At 40.1% G+C, this 18278-nt stretch overlaps 1 protein-coding gene across 15 annotated transcripts in view; it reads left to right on the forward strand.

Moving 5' to 3' along the window:
* The window catches only part of Tanc2 (tetratricopeptide repeat, ankyrin repeat and coiled-coil containing 2), a 289050-nt gene that overhangs the window by 250958 nt on the left and 19814 nt on the right, over positions 1-18278 (forward strand). For all 15 annotated transcript variants that reach the window (XM_051178779.1, XM_051178787.1, XM_051178795.1 and 12 more), the window contains 3 exons: positions 314-550; positions 6837-7022; positions 15452-15545. In XM_051178779.1, the coding sequence (XP_051034736.1) occupies positions 314-550; positions 6837-7022; positions 15452-15545 (517 nt within the window). The remainder of the gene's footprint in view (positions 1-313; positions 551-6836; positions 7023-15451; positions 15546-18278) is intronic.

The raw sequence follows: 18278 nt of genomic DNA on the forward strand, positions 1-18278 counted from the left end.
TGAAGAGTAAATTGATCTCAGGTAGCCTCTATTTGGGGAGGAACTTTTGAAATCGAGAATTCACTTACATGAGCCAACATTCAGCACTCAGTGTGTGAGCTCTCACTCTAGCTAGTGAACAGTTTATATAAAGGAGATGTTTTACATTATTTTCCAAAGCAAAATATTCAAAAGGGAACAAGTAAAGAATAAAAAGATGGCTCCTAAATGCTACTGAACACTATTGTTGAGTCTCAAGTGATTTAATTAAAAAACGGCTAAAATGACTAAAAAGGTAATATGACCGGTGTCTGATTGTTGTTTCTGTTTCTAGGTCAGCAGACTGCTGATTTTGGGAGGTGCCAATATTAATTACCGGACAGAAGTTTTAAATAATGCTCCGATCCTATGTGTCCAGTCTCACCTTGGTTACACAGAAATGGTGGCCCTGCTTTTGGAATTTGGGGCCAATGTGGATGCCTCTTCTGAGAGTGGCCTGACTCCTCTGGGTTATGCTGCAGCAGCAGGGTTCCTGAGCATCGTGGTGTTGCTGTGCAAAAAACGGGCCAAGGTAACGGTTGCCCACTCTGCTGCTGCGTTTCTTCTCTTCCCCTTTCCTTTCCTCCCAAAGCAATCTTTTTATAACACATTTGTTACCTCAGCACTCTAGGCGCACCTAGATATTGAAGAGATTAAAGAGGGCTCACGGAGCTCATACCCCAGTGTTTGCCCCCATGGCCTTACCAAAGAGTACTGCATCAGGGCACAGCTTTAAAATCTTTGAGAAGGACTTGTAAAACAGCATTTCTCAGCAACCACAAAAATTCCGGAGCTAACAACCCAGAAGGTCCACTGAGCACAGAAGAAGCCTCTTTCTATCAAAAATACAGAAGAGAAGCAAGGGGCAAGGAGACTGCAGTGGGAGGGCCGGACTGAACAGGGCCTGCACACCCTAAGGCGCAGAGATGTGAAAGATCCTTGACTGGCCAAGGGCACCCAAGGTGTTCCTTAGCACATTTCAGTTCTCTGAAAACATTTCCAAAATATGTTACTGTTTTTTTATGTGGTGTGAGGGATGTATGCATGAATGTGTGGGTGCATGCACATGGGTACACACATGTAGAGACCAGAGCAGACACTGGGGTCTTTCCTCCTCTTATTCTCCACCTTATTGTCTGAAGAAAGAATCCTTCACTTTCCACTTGCTGACTAGTGAGCTCCCAGGATCCTCCTGTCTCTACCCACTAATGTTGGCATTACAGGTGCACAGCCAGGCCTGCTTTCATGTGGGTGCTGGGGATCAAGCTCAGGCTCTCAAGCTTACAGAGCAAGCACCCTTCCCAGTGAGCCATCACCTCAGTCCCCAAAGTGTTTTCTTTATAGTTCTTTCCAAGCCAGTTCAATTTCAAAATACTGGTAAAAGAAAACCACCGGCTTCACAAATGTAGGCCACCAAGGAAAATTGTAGCCTTGTGGTATATCAGTTGTCAAGAAAACTAAGAATGTTGGTGGTTTCACAGTAAAACCTAAGTAATATGTGTGACCTCATTTTGAGATGTTCAGTGCTGTCACCAGGGAAGAAAGTGCACTCCTGAGACTCCTTTGGGAAAAGAAACCCAGGGTTCTCACTGAAGTCACAGAATCTTAGATGTTACTGTGACACAGATTATTTACCTGTAACAATGTCCCCTTTGTTTCAATGGGTGCTTCTAGATCTAGAATATCTAGTCCTGATATGACTCTTGATATAAATTCACATCCTATGACCCCAGCTAATACCCATCAGTGGAGAGGTTGCCTGAACTGGCTGGCCTTCCCTTCTAATCAGATTGATGACTACCTGAATTATCATCATAGAACCTTCATCCAATAACTGAATGAAGCAGATGCAGAGATCCACAGCTGAGCACTGGGCTGAGCTCCCAGAGTCCAGTTGAAGAGAGGGAGGAGTGATAACATGAGCAAAGGGGTCAAGACCAGTTTTGGGAAACCCACAGAAACAACTGATCTGAGCTGGTGGGAGCTCACTGACTCTGACAGAGGAGGAACCTGTATAGAACCAAACTAGGCCCTCTGAATGTGGGTGACAGAGTATGGTGAGGGCAGTCTGTGGGGTCACTGGCAATGGGACCAGGATTTATCCCTAGTGCTTGAACTGGCCTTTTGGAGCCCATTGTCTTTGCAGCCCATACCTTATTCGGCCTAGATAAAGGTGAGAGGGCCTTGGTCCTGCCTCAAATAAGGTGCCAGAGTTCATTGACTCCCCATGGGAAGCCTTATCCTCTCTGAGGAGTGGATGGGGATGGGCTGGGCTGGGGGGAAGAAGAAGGTAGCAGGAGGAAGGGAGGGAGTAGGAACCAGGATTGATATGTAAAATGAGAAAAGATTGTTTTTTTAAAAGATTTTTAATGATTAAAAAAAGGAGAAAAAAAGAAAAAAATCCACACCCTAGCTAGGCCCTTGAGTCTTTGTCCTTACACCACCATGCCATTGTTTTACTTGTTTTTCATTGTTGCCTAGAGCAAATGGTTCCACTGTTCATCCTCTTCCAATTCCTATCACCTCTTCTGTGATTGGTATTGGTAAGATTATGCTAGAAACAGTGTGTGGTGGTGTATATCTGTAACCCCGGGACTTGGGAGAATGAGGCAAGAGGATCATAAGTTCAAGGTCAGTCTGGGATATATAAGAAGGCCCTCTATTAAAAAAAAAAAATGAAGGAAAGAAGAAAGTGTCTGTCTCAGTGAACATCCGTCACAAACAGTGTTCTCTCCTACACTGACCTCTGCCCTTTCCTAACAAGGGAATATTTAGTTCCCTTTCAACACCTGCCTGGTCCTGGTCCTGGTCCATGTTGCTCTTTTTTCTCACTTGTTATTTCATTCCTTTTCTTCATTCACATTACATTTTCTCAGAATCTATAAACCTACAAATGTCTCCCCCACTTTAAAAAAGAAACTCCTGTCACCTGTCACCAGAAGTTCCGGCTCCTCTCTTCCCTTCTCCCCAGCCTTCAGATCTGTCCTGAGCGTCTTCTGCCTCCTCACTACCCCCTCTCCACCTGTAATCAGCTTCCGTGCGTGATAAACAAAGTGGGTTATTAAAACCGTAATATTAAAACCAAACATAATTGGTTCAAATCCTTAACCGAGTGCACACTTCCTTCTTGTGAGGACCTAAACATGGTATCTTACCTCCCTCAATCTCACTTCCTCCACATGCTAAAACGATTTGGAGATTAAGAGGGAAAGTGGCCTAAGAGGTGGTCCCATGAAATCTCATGGGATGCCTAATAAAGAGTACTAGAAAGAAAGGAGAGAGACTCTAATTTTCTGTCACTCAACTGAGGTTCTCCCAAAGTTGCTCACTACTTTGCCAGTCACCAAAAATGCAGTTCTTTCCCCTCACCCCTAACCCTCTGTGTGGCGTTCATAATGTTGAGCTTCTGGTGGCGTGTGAGTTCCCCCACCCCTCGGCTGCTCTTCTCTCTCTATCGTCCTCCTTCTCATAGAACTTCACTGAGACCCTGCCTTCTGGCCTCTGTCCTCACACACAACACTAAAATCATAGGCTCTGGGTTAAAAGACAACTGCCTTCTGGTTCTTTCACTCACATCTGAGTGATTCTTGACTCTAGGCTGCTAATTCCTGAGAAGGAACTTTGAGCTCTGACTCCCATTCCTGGCAGCCTTCTTAAGTTAGCCCGGATGACTCACTGGCACTCACATTGACCTTCCCAGTTAACTCGTCGTCTTCACTGTGTGACTCTCTCTCTCTTCCTGCTTTTAAAATCTGCTAATGCTAAAGGCCCTTTGATACCTATGTCTCTTTTTTACCAAATCGTTGAGTAACCAACCCTGTTAGGTTTTAACCTGAGAACGCCTGGGCGGCCACTCACCTGCCCCCAACTGTTGCTGCTGCATTGCTCTTGTCCTCTTCTATGACAGCCCCGCCCCCACTCCCAGATTTTAATCTTACCTACTACTCAGCACCCCTTTAATTTTTCTTTTTTTTCTTTGTATTTTGTTTGAGATAGGGTCTCTACATAGCCCTCCATACTGTCCTGGAATTCACTGTAACCAGGCTGGTCTCAGACTCACAAGAGATCTGCCTGTACCTCCCAAGTGGAAGGATTAAAGGCATGTGCCACTGTGTTTAGCTCCTTAATTCCTTGAAATCTGTTATTTTGAAAAAAATTTAGACTTGTAAATAACATTCAGAATCCTCATACATCCTACATCCAGCTTTTCACTGGTGTTAACAGTTTAAGTAACTATAATAACAGTATCAAAACTAAGAAATTAATAGTGATGTATTAGTCAACCTATAAACCTTCCTGAGATTTCTCAGTCTGACCCACTAATGCCCTTTTCCCACTACAGTAGGTGATCTGCATTTAGTTTAATACATTACATTCAGTCCCCTCTAGTCCATAAGACTTCCTTAGTTTTTCATTGTGTTTTATGACTTGAAATTTTTTAAGAATTCTGGCCAGTTGTTTTGAAGGAAGTTTCAATTTAGATATTTCATTATATTTCAGTTTGTTCATTTTGAGTTAGAATACTACAGAGGTGATACTCTATTCCTTAATAGAAATACTTACTCAAGTTACATGATGTCCACATATCATATTATAGATTATAACTTCTACCACTTGGTTAAAGGTAACATCTTCCAAGTTGTAACTTCCAAGTTGTACTATTTTCCCCTTTGTAATTAAGAAAAATGTCTTTCTGGAAAGCAGAGGCAGGCGGATCTCTGTGAGTTTGATGCCAGCCTGGTCTACAGCTCTATACAGAGAAACCCTGTCTCGAAAAACAAAATAAGAAAGAAAGAAAGAAAAATATCTTTCAAGGAGCTGAGGTGAGATCTGATAGATTCATTGTTGCTACTATCACACTCTTGTTTATTTGTGTTAAGATCTATTCCTTTTACTGAGAGGAGTTATAGCTATGATGCCTGTTTGAAGGGTAATTTTCTGTTTCCATTCTTGCCTTATTTATTGGTAGGAATTCCATTGTAAAGAAGAGCTGTCTCAAACTGGGTATGGTGGTGTGTACTTGTGAATCCCAGCATTCAAGAAACTGAAGCAAGATTTTATGAGTTCAGAGACAGCTTAAGATTCATAGTGGGGCCTTGTCCCTACTCCCTGTGTATTTATTCAATGCTTACTTATTATGTATTTATATTACTTTGGACTCATGGATGTTTATTTTATTCTATGATCTGCAATCCATTATCATTATTATTCATTTTGTTAGTTAAATTGCCCCAGAATTGACCATTAGTTCAAATTAGTTCCTAGTATTTTTAATGCAACTTTTCTTTTGCACCACAGAACGTTCCAGCCTTTTATTTTGCCATTACCACCCGAGCCCTAGGGTGAGCCTTCTATCCAAGGAGTGAGAATTTCATTCTTTTACCATTACCACCCCAGCCCTGAGATCATCCTTCTATCCAAGGAGTGAGAATTTCATTCTTGCCCTTAGTTTTTACAGATACAGGTCTAAGCATAGACACTCTCTGGTGATGAAAATCTGGATTACTTGGTCTGGAATTAAAAAGTATCCATGCTTTCAACCTTACAAACTTCTTTCGGGAACCTACCATAAAAACCTAGAATAAGACAGTCAGTTCCTGTCTCAGCCAATTGAGAAAGACGTCCTACAGTATCTGTTCCTGACTCTATTCAGGATTGATTTTTAGCAGGCTGGGGAGATGACCTTTCCAGTAAAATGCTTGCTCCATAAGCATGAGAATCTGAATCCAAACCCTGGCATCCATGTGAAAGCTAGAGGCAGTGACTCACATCTGCAAACCCATCATTGGTGGGAGGCAGAGGCAGGAGTATCGTGACGGCTCACTGTCTAGTCAGCCAAGCTGAAACAGTGAGCTCCAGGTTTTGTGAGAGATCCTGTCTCAAAAAAAAAAAAAAAAAATAAGGTAGAAAGCAGATACAGAAGATTTCCAACACCCACATGTGCTGCACAGTTATGTACACCTACACACATGTGTACAACACACAAAATAATAATAAATCGTTGTGCTTTTACTTTCCTTATTTAATTATATACTTTTTAAAGATAGGCTTGCTCACATCTCCCCTACCTTATTTGAAAATATTGAGGGCAGAATTTATTATTTTTTGCACCTTTTTAATCCTATACGATGATTACATGTATTGACATTCAGTTAACATTTGCCATGTGGGTCACTGGGTGGAAGCTAAGTAGGTGGGAGAATTAGAAATAAAACTTAGGTTCAGATGTTCTAAGTGTCCTAGACTGATAATCACATTCTTACTGGAAACTTCTGTCTAACCTTCCTTTCGACCTAAACTTTGAACCAACACTGAGATTACAAAACTGCATTTGTTTCTTATCTAGAGTAAAGCTCCAAGTGCCTCTAGCCATTTAGGTCAGATCTTTGACATTCTACCCTCCTGCTGGAAGAGGAATCTGTTTCTGCCAAAGTTTAGTGGTCCACTGAGTGATTGATGACACAGAATATTTCTTCTTTGGAACACCGTGACAATTTTTGTGCCAGCAGAGCCATGGGTCTCTCAAGTCTTGGTCCAAAAAGAACTATTTGAGAGCAAAGAGAACTGCCTCAGCTTCACCTGAGGGTTTTGTTTTATTTTTCTTTTGATGTGAAAACAAAAACCTTGCCTCATTTTCTGGGGAAAGAAGTTCTCCATAGAGGAATACCCAGGGCATTTGGAGATCATTTATAATCCAGCTTGAGCAGAAAGTATCCTTTAAATTCCCAGAGTAGTAAAGGATGATGCAGTAGGCCAGTGTTACTGGGTTAGACTACAGCCACCAGTGTTTGATACAGGTCTCTGTTCTCTTCCCTTAGGTAGATCACTTGGATAAGAATGGGCAGTGTGCTTTGGTTCATGCTGCTCTTCGGGGTCATCTAGAGGTTGTCAAGTTTCTGATTCAGTGTGACTGGACAATGGCGGGCCAGCAGCAAGGAGTGTTTAAGAAGAGCCATGCCATCCAGCAGGCCCTCATTGCTGCAGCCAGCATGGGTTACACTGAGGTAAGAAAAGGTGATAGGATTTTTTTTTCTCCAAGTTGTATGGTGCAAAGCTTTTAATCACTATTGTGAAATAAGGGGATAAACTCTACAAAGCTCTACTCAGATACCATGATACCTAGAATTCTGTGTGTGGAGCAAATGTGACTTTAATCGCAGCACTTGGGAGGCAGAGGCAGACAGATTTGTGAGTTTGAGACAAACCTGATCTACAAAGCTACACAGAGAAACCCTGTCTTGAAAAACAAAAAAAAAAGGGGGAGAGGGGTTTGAAATTATCTCATACACTTCTCCATACTTTCACCCCCATTTAACAGAGTATGGCACTAAAACACAGAGTAGCTACTAACTTGTGAACATATGGTCAGACATTGTTGGACAGGAAGGATATCTAACCCACAGAACCTCAGAAGGATAGGTTTTGATCTTAGAGCTCACAGTTTCTCTGATGTCTTAGAACCTTAGTTTTTCATCCATGAAGTAAAATTGCTGAATGAAGTCTTTTTAAAAGGTTGCTATGAATGATATTTTGTATTTAATGAATACTCTAAAAATGGTGTTTTCTACATTGTTAATAACTGTGGCAAATACATGGGATTGGTGTGGTATTCAGTGAAATATTAAATAACTGACCTGCAGAAAGGAGCAGAGTATAACCAGGGAGCAGCTATATACACGCTTTAGTTTATTATGAATTTTATCAAGAGGGAGACCTGGTCCTCAGGCTGGGAAGCAGCATCAGAGGGAGGCTCAAGCTTCAGACCTGGAGCAGCATCAGTGGGAAGCCCAAAGCACAGCCTGGAAGCAGCATCAGAGGGAGCAAGGAGCCTCAGACACAGGCACAGTATCAGAAGGAGGCCTGAGCCTCAGGCCCAGGAGCAAGGAGCAACTGCTTACAACAGCAGCAGTTTCCAGAAGTAGCTTCCTGAAACTATTTCAAGAAGTTCCTCTGGAAAGAGCACCTTTGTCCCAGCCAGCATCCACTGCCATTTCTCAGTTGGAGATAACCTGCTGCATCATTGAACTCTGGACCCTCAGACCCACGTACACCTAGAAGAGCAATCACAGAGCCATGGCCCCACCTCCAATGGGAGGAGCATCCACCAGAGCTATAGTCCCACCTGCACCTCAAGGAGTGACCATCTAAGCATTGGGCCTACTTCCACCAGAAGGAGCGTTCACTGGAGCCTCTGCTCTGCTTGTGCCTGAAGGAGTGGTCAACAGAGCCACAGCCCCCAACTATACCAATTGGAGAAAGAGAGAATCCATGAAGCACAAGCTCTGCCTATACCAATTAGAAGAAGAGATGCATCAACAACAAGGTAAAAACACTCTCAACAGTATAAAGAACAATATGACACCACTAGGAACTAGTGGTGCTACAACAAGACCTGAATATCTTATCATGGATGAAGCAGAAGAAAATGACCTAAAAAATAACTATGAGCATGATTGAGGTCCTTGAAGAGGAAATGAAAAGTCCCTTAAAGATATGGAAGAAAAGACAAACACAAAATTGGGAGATATTGACAAATACCTTAAGGAAAACCAAGAAAAAAAAAACAATCAACCAAGTGAAGGAAATGATTCAAGACTTGAAATCTAAATTAGAGGCAATAGAGAAAACACAAACAGAGGGAATTCTGGAAATGGAAAATTTGGTTAAATGATCGGGATCCATAACTGCAAGCATAAACAACAGAATACAAGAGATGGAAGAGAGAATTTCTGGCATTGAAGATACCATAGAGGAAATAGATTCGTTTTAAATCCAACAAGTCCTTAACACAAAACATGCAGGAAATCTTGGACACCATGCATAAACCAAACCTAAGAAAAATAGGGATACAAGAAGAAGTCCAGTGCAAAGGCACAGAAAATGTATTCAACAGAATCATAGAAGAAAACTTTCCCAACCTAAAGAAGGACTATGAAATACAAGAGACTTACAGAACACCAAATAGACTGGACCAAAAAAAAAGTCCCCTTACCACGTAATAATCAAAACAATAAACATAAAGAATAAAGAAAGAATATTAAGAACTGCAAAGGAGAAAGTCCAGGTAACATATACAGGCAGACATATTAGAATTACATCTGACTTCTCAATGGAAACTCTGAAAGCCACAAAGTGCAGACACTAAAGGACCACAGATGCCAGCCCAGACTACTTTACCCAGCAAATCTTTCAACAACCATAGATGGAGAAAACAAGATATTCCATGATAAAAACCAAATTTAAACAATACCTATCTTTAAACCCAGCCCTACTAGAAGGAAAACACCAACCCAAGGAAGTCAGCTACATCCACAAGAACACAGGCAATAGATGAGCAAATCCCAAAGAAGGGAGTTGAACACAGGGTCATCACCAACAACAAAAACAAAAATAAAAGGAATTAGCAATTACTGGTCATTAATATCCATTAATATAAATGGTCTCAATTTAGCTATAAAAAGGCACAGGCTAAACCTGGCCTTTAATCCCAGCACTTAAGAGGGAGAGGCAGGCAGATCTCGGTGAGTTTGAGGCCGGTGAGTTTGAGGCCAGCGAGTTCCAGGACAGACTCCAAAAAGCTACATAGAGAAACCCTGTCTCAAAATACAAACAAACAAAAAAGACACAGGTTAATAGAATGGATGCAAAAATAGAACCCATCTTTCTGCTGCATATAAGAAACACACCTCAACCACACAGACAGATATTACCTCAGTGTAAAGGGTTGGGAAAACATTTTCCAATCAAATGGACCTAAGAAACTTACTGGTGTAGCTATCCTAATATCTAAAAAAAAATCCACTTCAAACTAAAATCAAAAAGATAAAGAAGAGCATTTCATATTTATCATAGGAAAAATCCATCAAGAGGATATCTCAATTCTGAACATCTATGCCTCAAACAGAAGGGCTCCTACATTTGTAAAAGAAACATTACTAAAGCTTAAATCACAAATGAAGCCCCACACAGTAATAGTGGGAGACTTCAAAACCCCACTCTTATTACTGGACAGATATGCCCAACAGAAGCTTCCCAGAGAAAATAAGGGAACAGATATTATGACTCAAATGGACTTAACAAACATCTATTAGAGCATTCCGCACAAAAGAATATACTTTCTTTTCTGCACCTCATGGAACCTTCTCAAAAATAGACCACATACTCGGTAACAATGGAAACCTCAACAGATACAAAAAACTTGCAATAAACCCCTGTACTCTATCAGGTCACCACAGCTTAAAGTTAGAATTCAACAGCAACATTAATTTCAGAAAGCTCACAATCACATGGAAAGTAAACAATGATCAATCAAGTGAACCACCGCTGGGTCAAGGGAGGGAGGGAGGGAGGGAGGGAGGGAGGGAGGGAGGGAAGGAAGGAAGGAAGGAAGGAAGGAAGGAAGGAAGGAAGGAAGGAAGGATTTCAAGACTTCCTAAAATTTAATGAAAATGACTGCATAACATACCCAAATTTACGGGACACAATGAAAGCAGTGCTAAGAGGAAAGTTCGTAGCACTAAATACCTACACAAGGAAGCTGGGAAAATCCCACATTAATGAATTAACAGAACTCAAAGTGCTAGAACAAAAAGAAGCAAATTCACCCAGAAGGAGTAGATAGCAAGAAATTGATTCAGCCAAATTGAGGGCTGAAATCAATAAAACAGAAACAACAACAACAACAAAAAAAAAAAAATGTCAAGAACCAATGAGACAAAGTTGGTTCTTTGAGAAATTCAACAAAATAGGCAAACCTTTATCCAAACTAATGAAAAGACAGAGAATATCCAAATTAACAAAATTAGAAATGAAAAGGGGGACATAACAACAGACACTGAGGAAAACCAGAGAATCATCAGGTAATACTTCAAAAACCTATAATCCACAAAATTAGAAAATTTTTAAGGACAATTTTCTAGATAAGTACCACATACCAAAATTAAATCAAGAACAGACAAACAACTTAAATACACCTTTATCCCCTAAGGAAATAAAAACAGTTATCAATAGTCTTCCAACCAAAAATAGCCCAGGTCCAGATAGTTTCAGTACAGAATTCTACCAAATGTTCAAAGAAGATCTAATACCAATATTGCTCAAATTATTCCACACAATAGAAACAGAAGGAACATCACCAAACTCTTTTTATGAGGCTACAGTTACTGATACCCAAACAACACAAAGACACAACTAAGAAAGAGAATTACAGACAAATTTCCTTCATGAACATAGATGCAAAAATACTCAATAAAATACTTGCAAACCAAACCCAAGAACACATCATAAAAATCATCCACCATGACAAAGTAGGATACATCCCAGAGATACAGGGATGGTTCAACATATGAAAACCCATCAATGTAATCCACCATATAAACAAACTGAAAGAAAAAAAAAACACATGATCATCTCATTAGATGTTGAAAAAGCCTTCGACAAAATTCAACATCCCTTCATGATTAAGTCTTGGAGAGAATAAGGATACAAGGAACATACCTAAATAAAATAAAGGCAATAATCAGTAACACAACCGCCAACATCAAACTAAATGGAGAGAAACTCAAAGCAATCCCACTGAAATCAGGAACAAGACAAAGTTGTCCACTCTCTCCATATCTACTCAACACAGTACTTAAAGTTCTAGCTAGAGCAGTAAAACAACAAAAGGAGATTGAGGGGATACAGATTAGAAAGGACGAAGTCAAATTCTCGATATTTGCTGATGATATGGTAGTTTAAATAAGTGATCACAAAAATTCTACCAGACAACTCCTACAGTTGATAAGTATCTTCAGTAATGTAGCAGGATACAAGTTTAACTAAAAAAAATTAGTAGCCCTTCTATATACAGATGATAAATGGGCCGAGAAAGAAATCAGAGAAATATCACCCTTTACAATAGCCAAAAATAACATGAATTATCTTGGGGCAGCTCTAACCAAACAAGTGAAAGACCTGTATGACAAGAACTTCGAGTCTTTAAAGAAAGAACTTACAGAAGATATCAGAAAATAGAAAGATCTCCCATGTACTTGGATAGGTAGGATCAACATAGTAAAAATGGCAATCCTACCAAAAGTAATCTACAAATTCAGTGTAATCCCCATCAAAGTCCCAGCACAATTCTTAACAGACCTTGAAAGAACAATACTCAACTTCATATGGGGGTGGGGGGGACAGGATAGCCAGAACAGTCCTGTACAATAATCATCTGGGGGCACCATTCCTGACTTCAAGCTCTACTATAGAGCTATAGTCATGAAAACAGCTTGGTATCAGCATAAAAACAGACAGGTGGACCAATGGAATTGAATTGAAGACCCCGATATTAACCCACACACCTATGAACACCTATTTTTTGACAAGCTAAAAATACAAAGTGGAAAAAAGAAAGCATATTCAACAAATGGTGCTGGTATAACTGGCTGTCAGCATGTAGAAGAATGCAAATAGATCCTAATCTATTGCCATGCACAAAACTCAAATCAAGATGGAACAAAGACCTCAATATGAATTCATCCACACTGAACCTCATAAAAGAGAAAATGGGAAATACACTTGAACACATAGGCATAGGAGACCACTTCCTAAATAGAACATCAGTAGCACAAACACTGAAAGCAACAATTTAAAAAACTGAGCTTCTGTAAAGCAAAGAACACAGTCAACAAGACAAAATGGCTCCCTACAAAATGGGAAAAGATCTTCACCAACTTCAGATCTGACAGAGAGCTGATCTCCAAAATATACAAAAAACTCAAGAAACTAGACATCAAACTACCAAATAATCCAATTTAAAAATGGGTTACATATCTAATCTAAACAGAGCATTCTCAACAGAACAATTTCAAATGGCAGAAAGACACTTAAGGAAATACTGGACATTCTTAGTCATCGGGGAAATGGAAATCAAAACAAGTCTAAAAATCCATCTTACACTAATCAGAATGGCTAAGATCAAAAACACCAATGACAGCATATGCTGGAGAGGATGTGGAGAAATGGGAACACTACTCCAGTGCTAGTGGGAGTGCAAACTTGTACAGCCACTGTGGAAATCAATATAGCGGTTTTTCAGAAAATTAGAGATCAGCCTACCTCAAGAGCCTGCAATACCACACTGTTGGGCACATATCCAAAGGATGCACACTCCCACCACAAGGACATTTGCTCAACTGTGTTCATACCAATATTATCTATAATAGCCAGATCTTGAAAACAACCTAGATGCCCCTCAATTAAGAGGGGATAAAGAAAATATGGTACATTTACACAATGGAGTACTACTCAGTGGTAAGAAACAATGGCACCCTAAAATTTGCAAACAGATGGACAGAACTAAAAAAAAAAAAAAACATTCTGAGTGAGGTGACACAGCCCCAGAAAGACAAATATAATATGTACTCACTCATAAGTGGATACCAGACATAAAGCAAAAAATACTCAGCCTACAATCCACAACCCCAGAGAAGCTAGAAACAGATGGAAGCAGATGCAGAAATCTATAACTAACCAATGAGCCAAGCTCCTGGAGGGAGGGAGGAATGATAATATGAACAAAGGAGTCAAGACCACGATGGGGAAACCCACAGAATCAACTGACCTGAGCTAGTGAGAGATCACTGACTCCAGTCTGACAGATGGGGAACCTGCATAAGACCGAACTAGACTCCCTCAATATAGGTGTCAAAGATGCAGCTGGGACAACATATGAGGCCACTGGCAGAGCGTCCAAGATCTAACACTAATGCACAAACTGACGCGGTGGAGCCCATTCTATATGGAGAGATACTTGCTCAGCCTAGGCACAGGAGTGTAGAGGGTAGGGAGGTGCCTTGGTCTTGACTTAAATGAGATGATGGGACAGACTTAGTAGACTCCCTAGAAGCAGATGGGAAGGGGTGGAGGGCATGGGGAGCAGGAGGAGAGAAGGGAGCGGGAACTGGGATTAGAATAAATTAATTTTAAAATTTAATAATCTAAAAAATGGACTACATGTGATTTAAAAACAGTGTTCTCAATGGAATGGTTACTTGAATGTTGACTTTGGCCAAATTTGAATCTGTAACTTGTGGTTGTAACCTAACTATGATACTTCTAATGGAATTTCACCTAATTTACTTTTTCTCAATAATTTTATTGCCATTAAATCTTATATTTGATTTACTGTTAAACTGACTCTTACCTTTATGCAAGCTCTGCTGATCAAACTGAAACACATTTCAGGTTTAGCTCTAAACCCAATATTGATTTATAAAGTTTGTAACTTTTCCCACCATGGCAGACTTCAGACTCCCAGGGTTACATCGCTGAACGAGAATGTGGAAAGAATGCACAGTTGTACATGGTGACAATATTTCAACCATCAGATACAATAAACATAAACAACTTCTATATCACAAGTGATAGTAATAGGATATAGTTAAATAGTTCGGAAAGTTTAAGAGTTGAGGGCAGTTTTTGTTTGTTTTTTCTTGTTTTTGTTTTTTGGGGGTTTTTTGTTTATTTGTTTTTTTTTTGTTTGTTTGTTTGGTTGGTTGGTTGGTTGGTTGGTTTTTTGTGGTGTTGGGCTCAAATGCAGAATTGGACACATTCTAGGAAAGCACTCTTCACCAGTGAGCTGTGTCTCCAGCCTTGGTTTTTTGAGACAGGGTTTCTCTGTGTAGCTTTGTAGAGAAGGCTGGCCTCGAACTCACTGAGATCTAATTGCCTCTGCCTCCCGAGTGCCAGAATTAAAGGTGTGCACCACCACCACCCCCAGCAAGTTTAGGTATTTTAATCTTTGTTTTTCATATAATTTATTTGTTACTCAGTTTGGAATAAATGACCAGTTTTGTTTAACAATCCACTTGTAAGATGTATGGAAAGTTTGGAATCAGTCCTCACGGGCCACTACTTAGCCCATCCCACGGCAAGGGATTTTCCAGTGGCGCAGCAGTCGTCGTCTCGCTGGCACGAGCTGTCCCCAGGGAATGTGAGCAAAGCTGAAATTGTATTGTCTATGGAAGTCAGATTCCTGGAAACACCTGTCACTTGTGTTTGTGGTTTCAGTCATTGTCCCTCCCACGCCCCAGGCAGCCCTCATACTTCTGAGAAGAAAAAAAGAAAACAATCACTCTATAGAGATACAGGCCTCAACTCTCTCCACATTTCTTTCCTGAGTTCTTATTGTCATTAGCTTCAATAAGAATGTGTAATTTTTAAATCACATGGTATATGGGTTATGTTAAAGAAAAACATGTAAACTACATCTGTTAGGACAGCCTTCCATCAGAACAGTTTGGGCTTTCTTTGTCGAAGCAATCAGTACTGCTTTCTTTTGTACGTAAGAAATTCAGTCATGCTTAGAGGATTGTCTTCCCGGGCTCCCAGGTTAATGACAGCAGCATAGCTTTTCACCTGCAGAGTGAGCTGACACGACTTCTTGTTCCAGATTGTCTCCTACCTACTTGATCTTCCAGAAAAAGATGAAGAGGAAGTGGAGCGAGCTCAGATCAACAGCTTTGACAGTCTCTGGGGAGAGACAGGTACTTCTCTTGAATATTTCTGTGCAGTGGTGTGTTGTACTCATGTAGGCTTTCTGGGTCTCTCAAGCCATTATTTGAGTATGGCATACTCTGGCACTCTGTATTAAGACTTTTGTGTTGGAGACCTGGCCAGCCCAAGTGAAAAGTTAGGCAGTTTTCCTTTCAGCCCACTCTCCCTTTAGATTCTCCATCGTTAGCTCTTTTTTTAGAAAGACTTACCACTCTTGTTTCCAACTGTTTTTAAAAGGCAAACTTTCCTTACAATATGGTAAACAAAGCAGAAAATAATTGAGGCCTTTCTTTGTTTGTATGATCCCTTTCTTCCCAGAATAACATTCCCTCTGCAGCCATGAACTGTATACTTTCATCCACTTCTCTGGCTTAACCAAATGTTATTATAGTTATCTAACTCTATTAGGCTTTACCTAGTGACTAAAGTTGCTAGTTAGTTGCCTACTAATCTAATGCAAAACCTTTGGGTCTATAGTGAAGCATTTTCCTTGCCATTTGGTCCTGGCTTTCAGCAGTAGCCTCTTCCTTGTGAGTGATGCAGGAGATAAATGTCTCTCCTCCAAGTCTAAACTGGAGCATCAGAAGAAACATTAGTAAGCTCTGATGTGTCTATGTGAAACTGGGGCAGGAAAATGGTAGTTATTTGCCAGGAGAAAGAGACTAACATCGAGATGGCAAATGTAAGGAACACATTTCACTAAAGAAGAACGGTATGCATTCTGGTAAAGGTGAGAATGTTGTTAAAAATTGGATAAGAATTTTGGACATAACTAAAATTTACAACAGCATGTTGAATTGTTTGCTTTCTTCCCCTGCTAAAATTGTGCATAGGTTCCATGACTTCTTTTTTTCATATACAATGGTCCAGAGCTCAGGAATTTTCTTCTCAAATAATTTCTCCCTCTGTAAAAGCCAAAGAGCAGATGCCAGGCAGCTGCAGCTTAAGAGCCCATGACAGATTAAAGGAAAATGTGCAGCTGGAAACAGCTGCTGTCCCTGGAATCCCATCCTGAAAGAAGTCAGAATGTGGGGACCAGCCAGGATTCTCTATATGGCGCCTAAAACTGCAAAAGGGACATGTTGGTTTATCTCTCCTGTCAGCAAAACTTTCTGCAGTACAGTGTTGCCATACCTCTTGATAGCCCTTCTAATCAAGGGCATAGCAGTAGGAGGGTGGCTAAAAATGCCGTGGTCAAGTAGTCGTAATAGGTAAAAATTATAAGGCCAATAATCATGATGTGAAATATCAAATTCATTCTAATGCTGTACTTCAAAGAACTCGTTAGAAAGACTCAAAAGGGTGTAAACTATATCTGGGAGATGGCTCACTGAGTACAGCTCACGTGAGCCTGCCGGACAAATATGAGTTTAACACATAAAGGTCAAGCATAGCAGCATAATTTGTAACCCCAACACTGGGAAGATCGAGATAGGCAGATCCCAGGGGTTCTCTGACTGGACAGTTTAACAGAAACAACAGTGAAAATCCCAGTCTCAAAAACTAAGGTAAAGATTAAGGAAGATACCCAAGACATCAGCCTCTGGCTTCCACAGGTAAATGCATGCATGCATACATGCATGCATGCATACACACACACACACACACACACACACACAAACTAATTATACAGGGGGCTTAATTTTTATTAAATATGAATTTCTTTTTAGGGGAAGTTTGTTTGGTTATTTGATTGGGTTTTTTGTTGTTATTTTTTCAAGACAGGGTTTGTGTATTCCTGGCTGTCCTGGAACTCACTCTGTATACCAGGCTGGCCTCAAACTCATGAAGTCTTCCTGCCTCTGCCTCCTGAGTGATAGGATTAAAGGAATGTGTCACCACTGCCTGGCTGAATATGAATTTATTATTTAAATAAAACTTTATGGCCTGGCTGGTACAATGGCTCAAAAGGTAAAGGCACTTGCTACCAACCATGCTGACCTGAGTTTAATCCCCTGAACCCACATGATAGGAAAATACCAATTCCCTAATTTAATCTCTGACCTCCACATGCTCACTATGTTACTTAAGAAATAAAATGAAAGAATACTTATAGACTCAGAATTTAAAAATATTTCAGACTTAAGAGCACATAAATTTTTTATTAATGTAAATATACACATACACCCTCAAAAGTCAAAATTTCATGTCCATTATAGTCAGAATTATATTTAATTTGATATTTACATTAGTAATTTTACTGTTAAAGACAGTATTAAATGTACATTTGAACAAAATATAATTTCTGGACCTATAAAAAATTGCTTGAGGCAAGGCATGGCTTACATACACCTGTAACCCCAACACTGGAGACACAGGTGCAGGAGGATTATTGCACCTGGTCTACATAGCAAGTTCCTGGCTAGCCACAGCTGTGTAACAAGACTGTATATCAAAAGCAAACCAAAATTATTTGATTTCAGAGAGATTTTTGGAAATGACTGTTGTCTTTGCTCTGTGGAAATGACACTACAACTTAGCACTAACGTAGCATGGACTTCATCTTGCTTCTTTAACTGCAGTGATTTATACTAAGTCTGCATGTTTCTTCTAATTTATAGCACATAGTGTAAAATTTATAATGGCTCCTTGCATTGTGATATTTCCTTCAATGGCAAAATCTTGTATAGATTTAATAAGATATGTATTTACTTTTAAGCTGGTGGAAGGCTCATATCTGCAACCTTGACCTAAATGAGGAAACTTTACTGAGGGAAAATACA

The sequence above is a fragment of the Phodopus roborovskii genome, unplaced genomic scaffold, assembly GCF_943737965.1.
Source record: "Phodopus roborovskii unplaced genomic scaffold, PHOROB, whole genome shotgun sequence".
Classification (NCBI taxonomy): domain Eukaryota; kingdom Metazoa; phylum Chordata; class Mammalia; order Rodentia; family Cricetidae; genus Phodopus; species Phodopus roborovskii.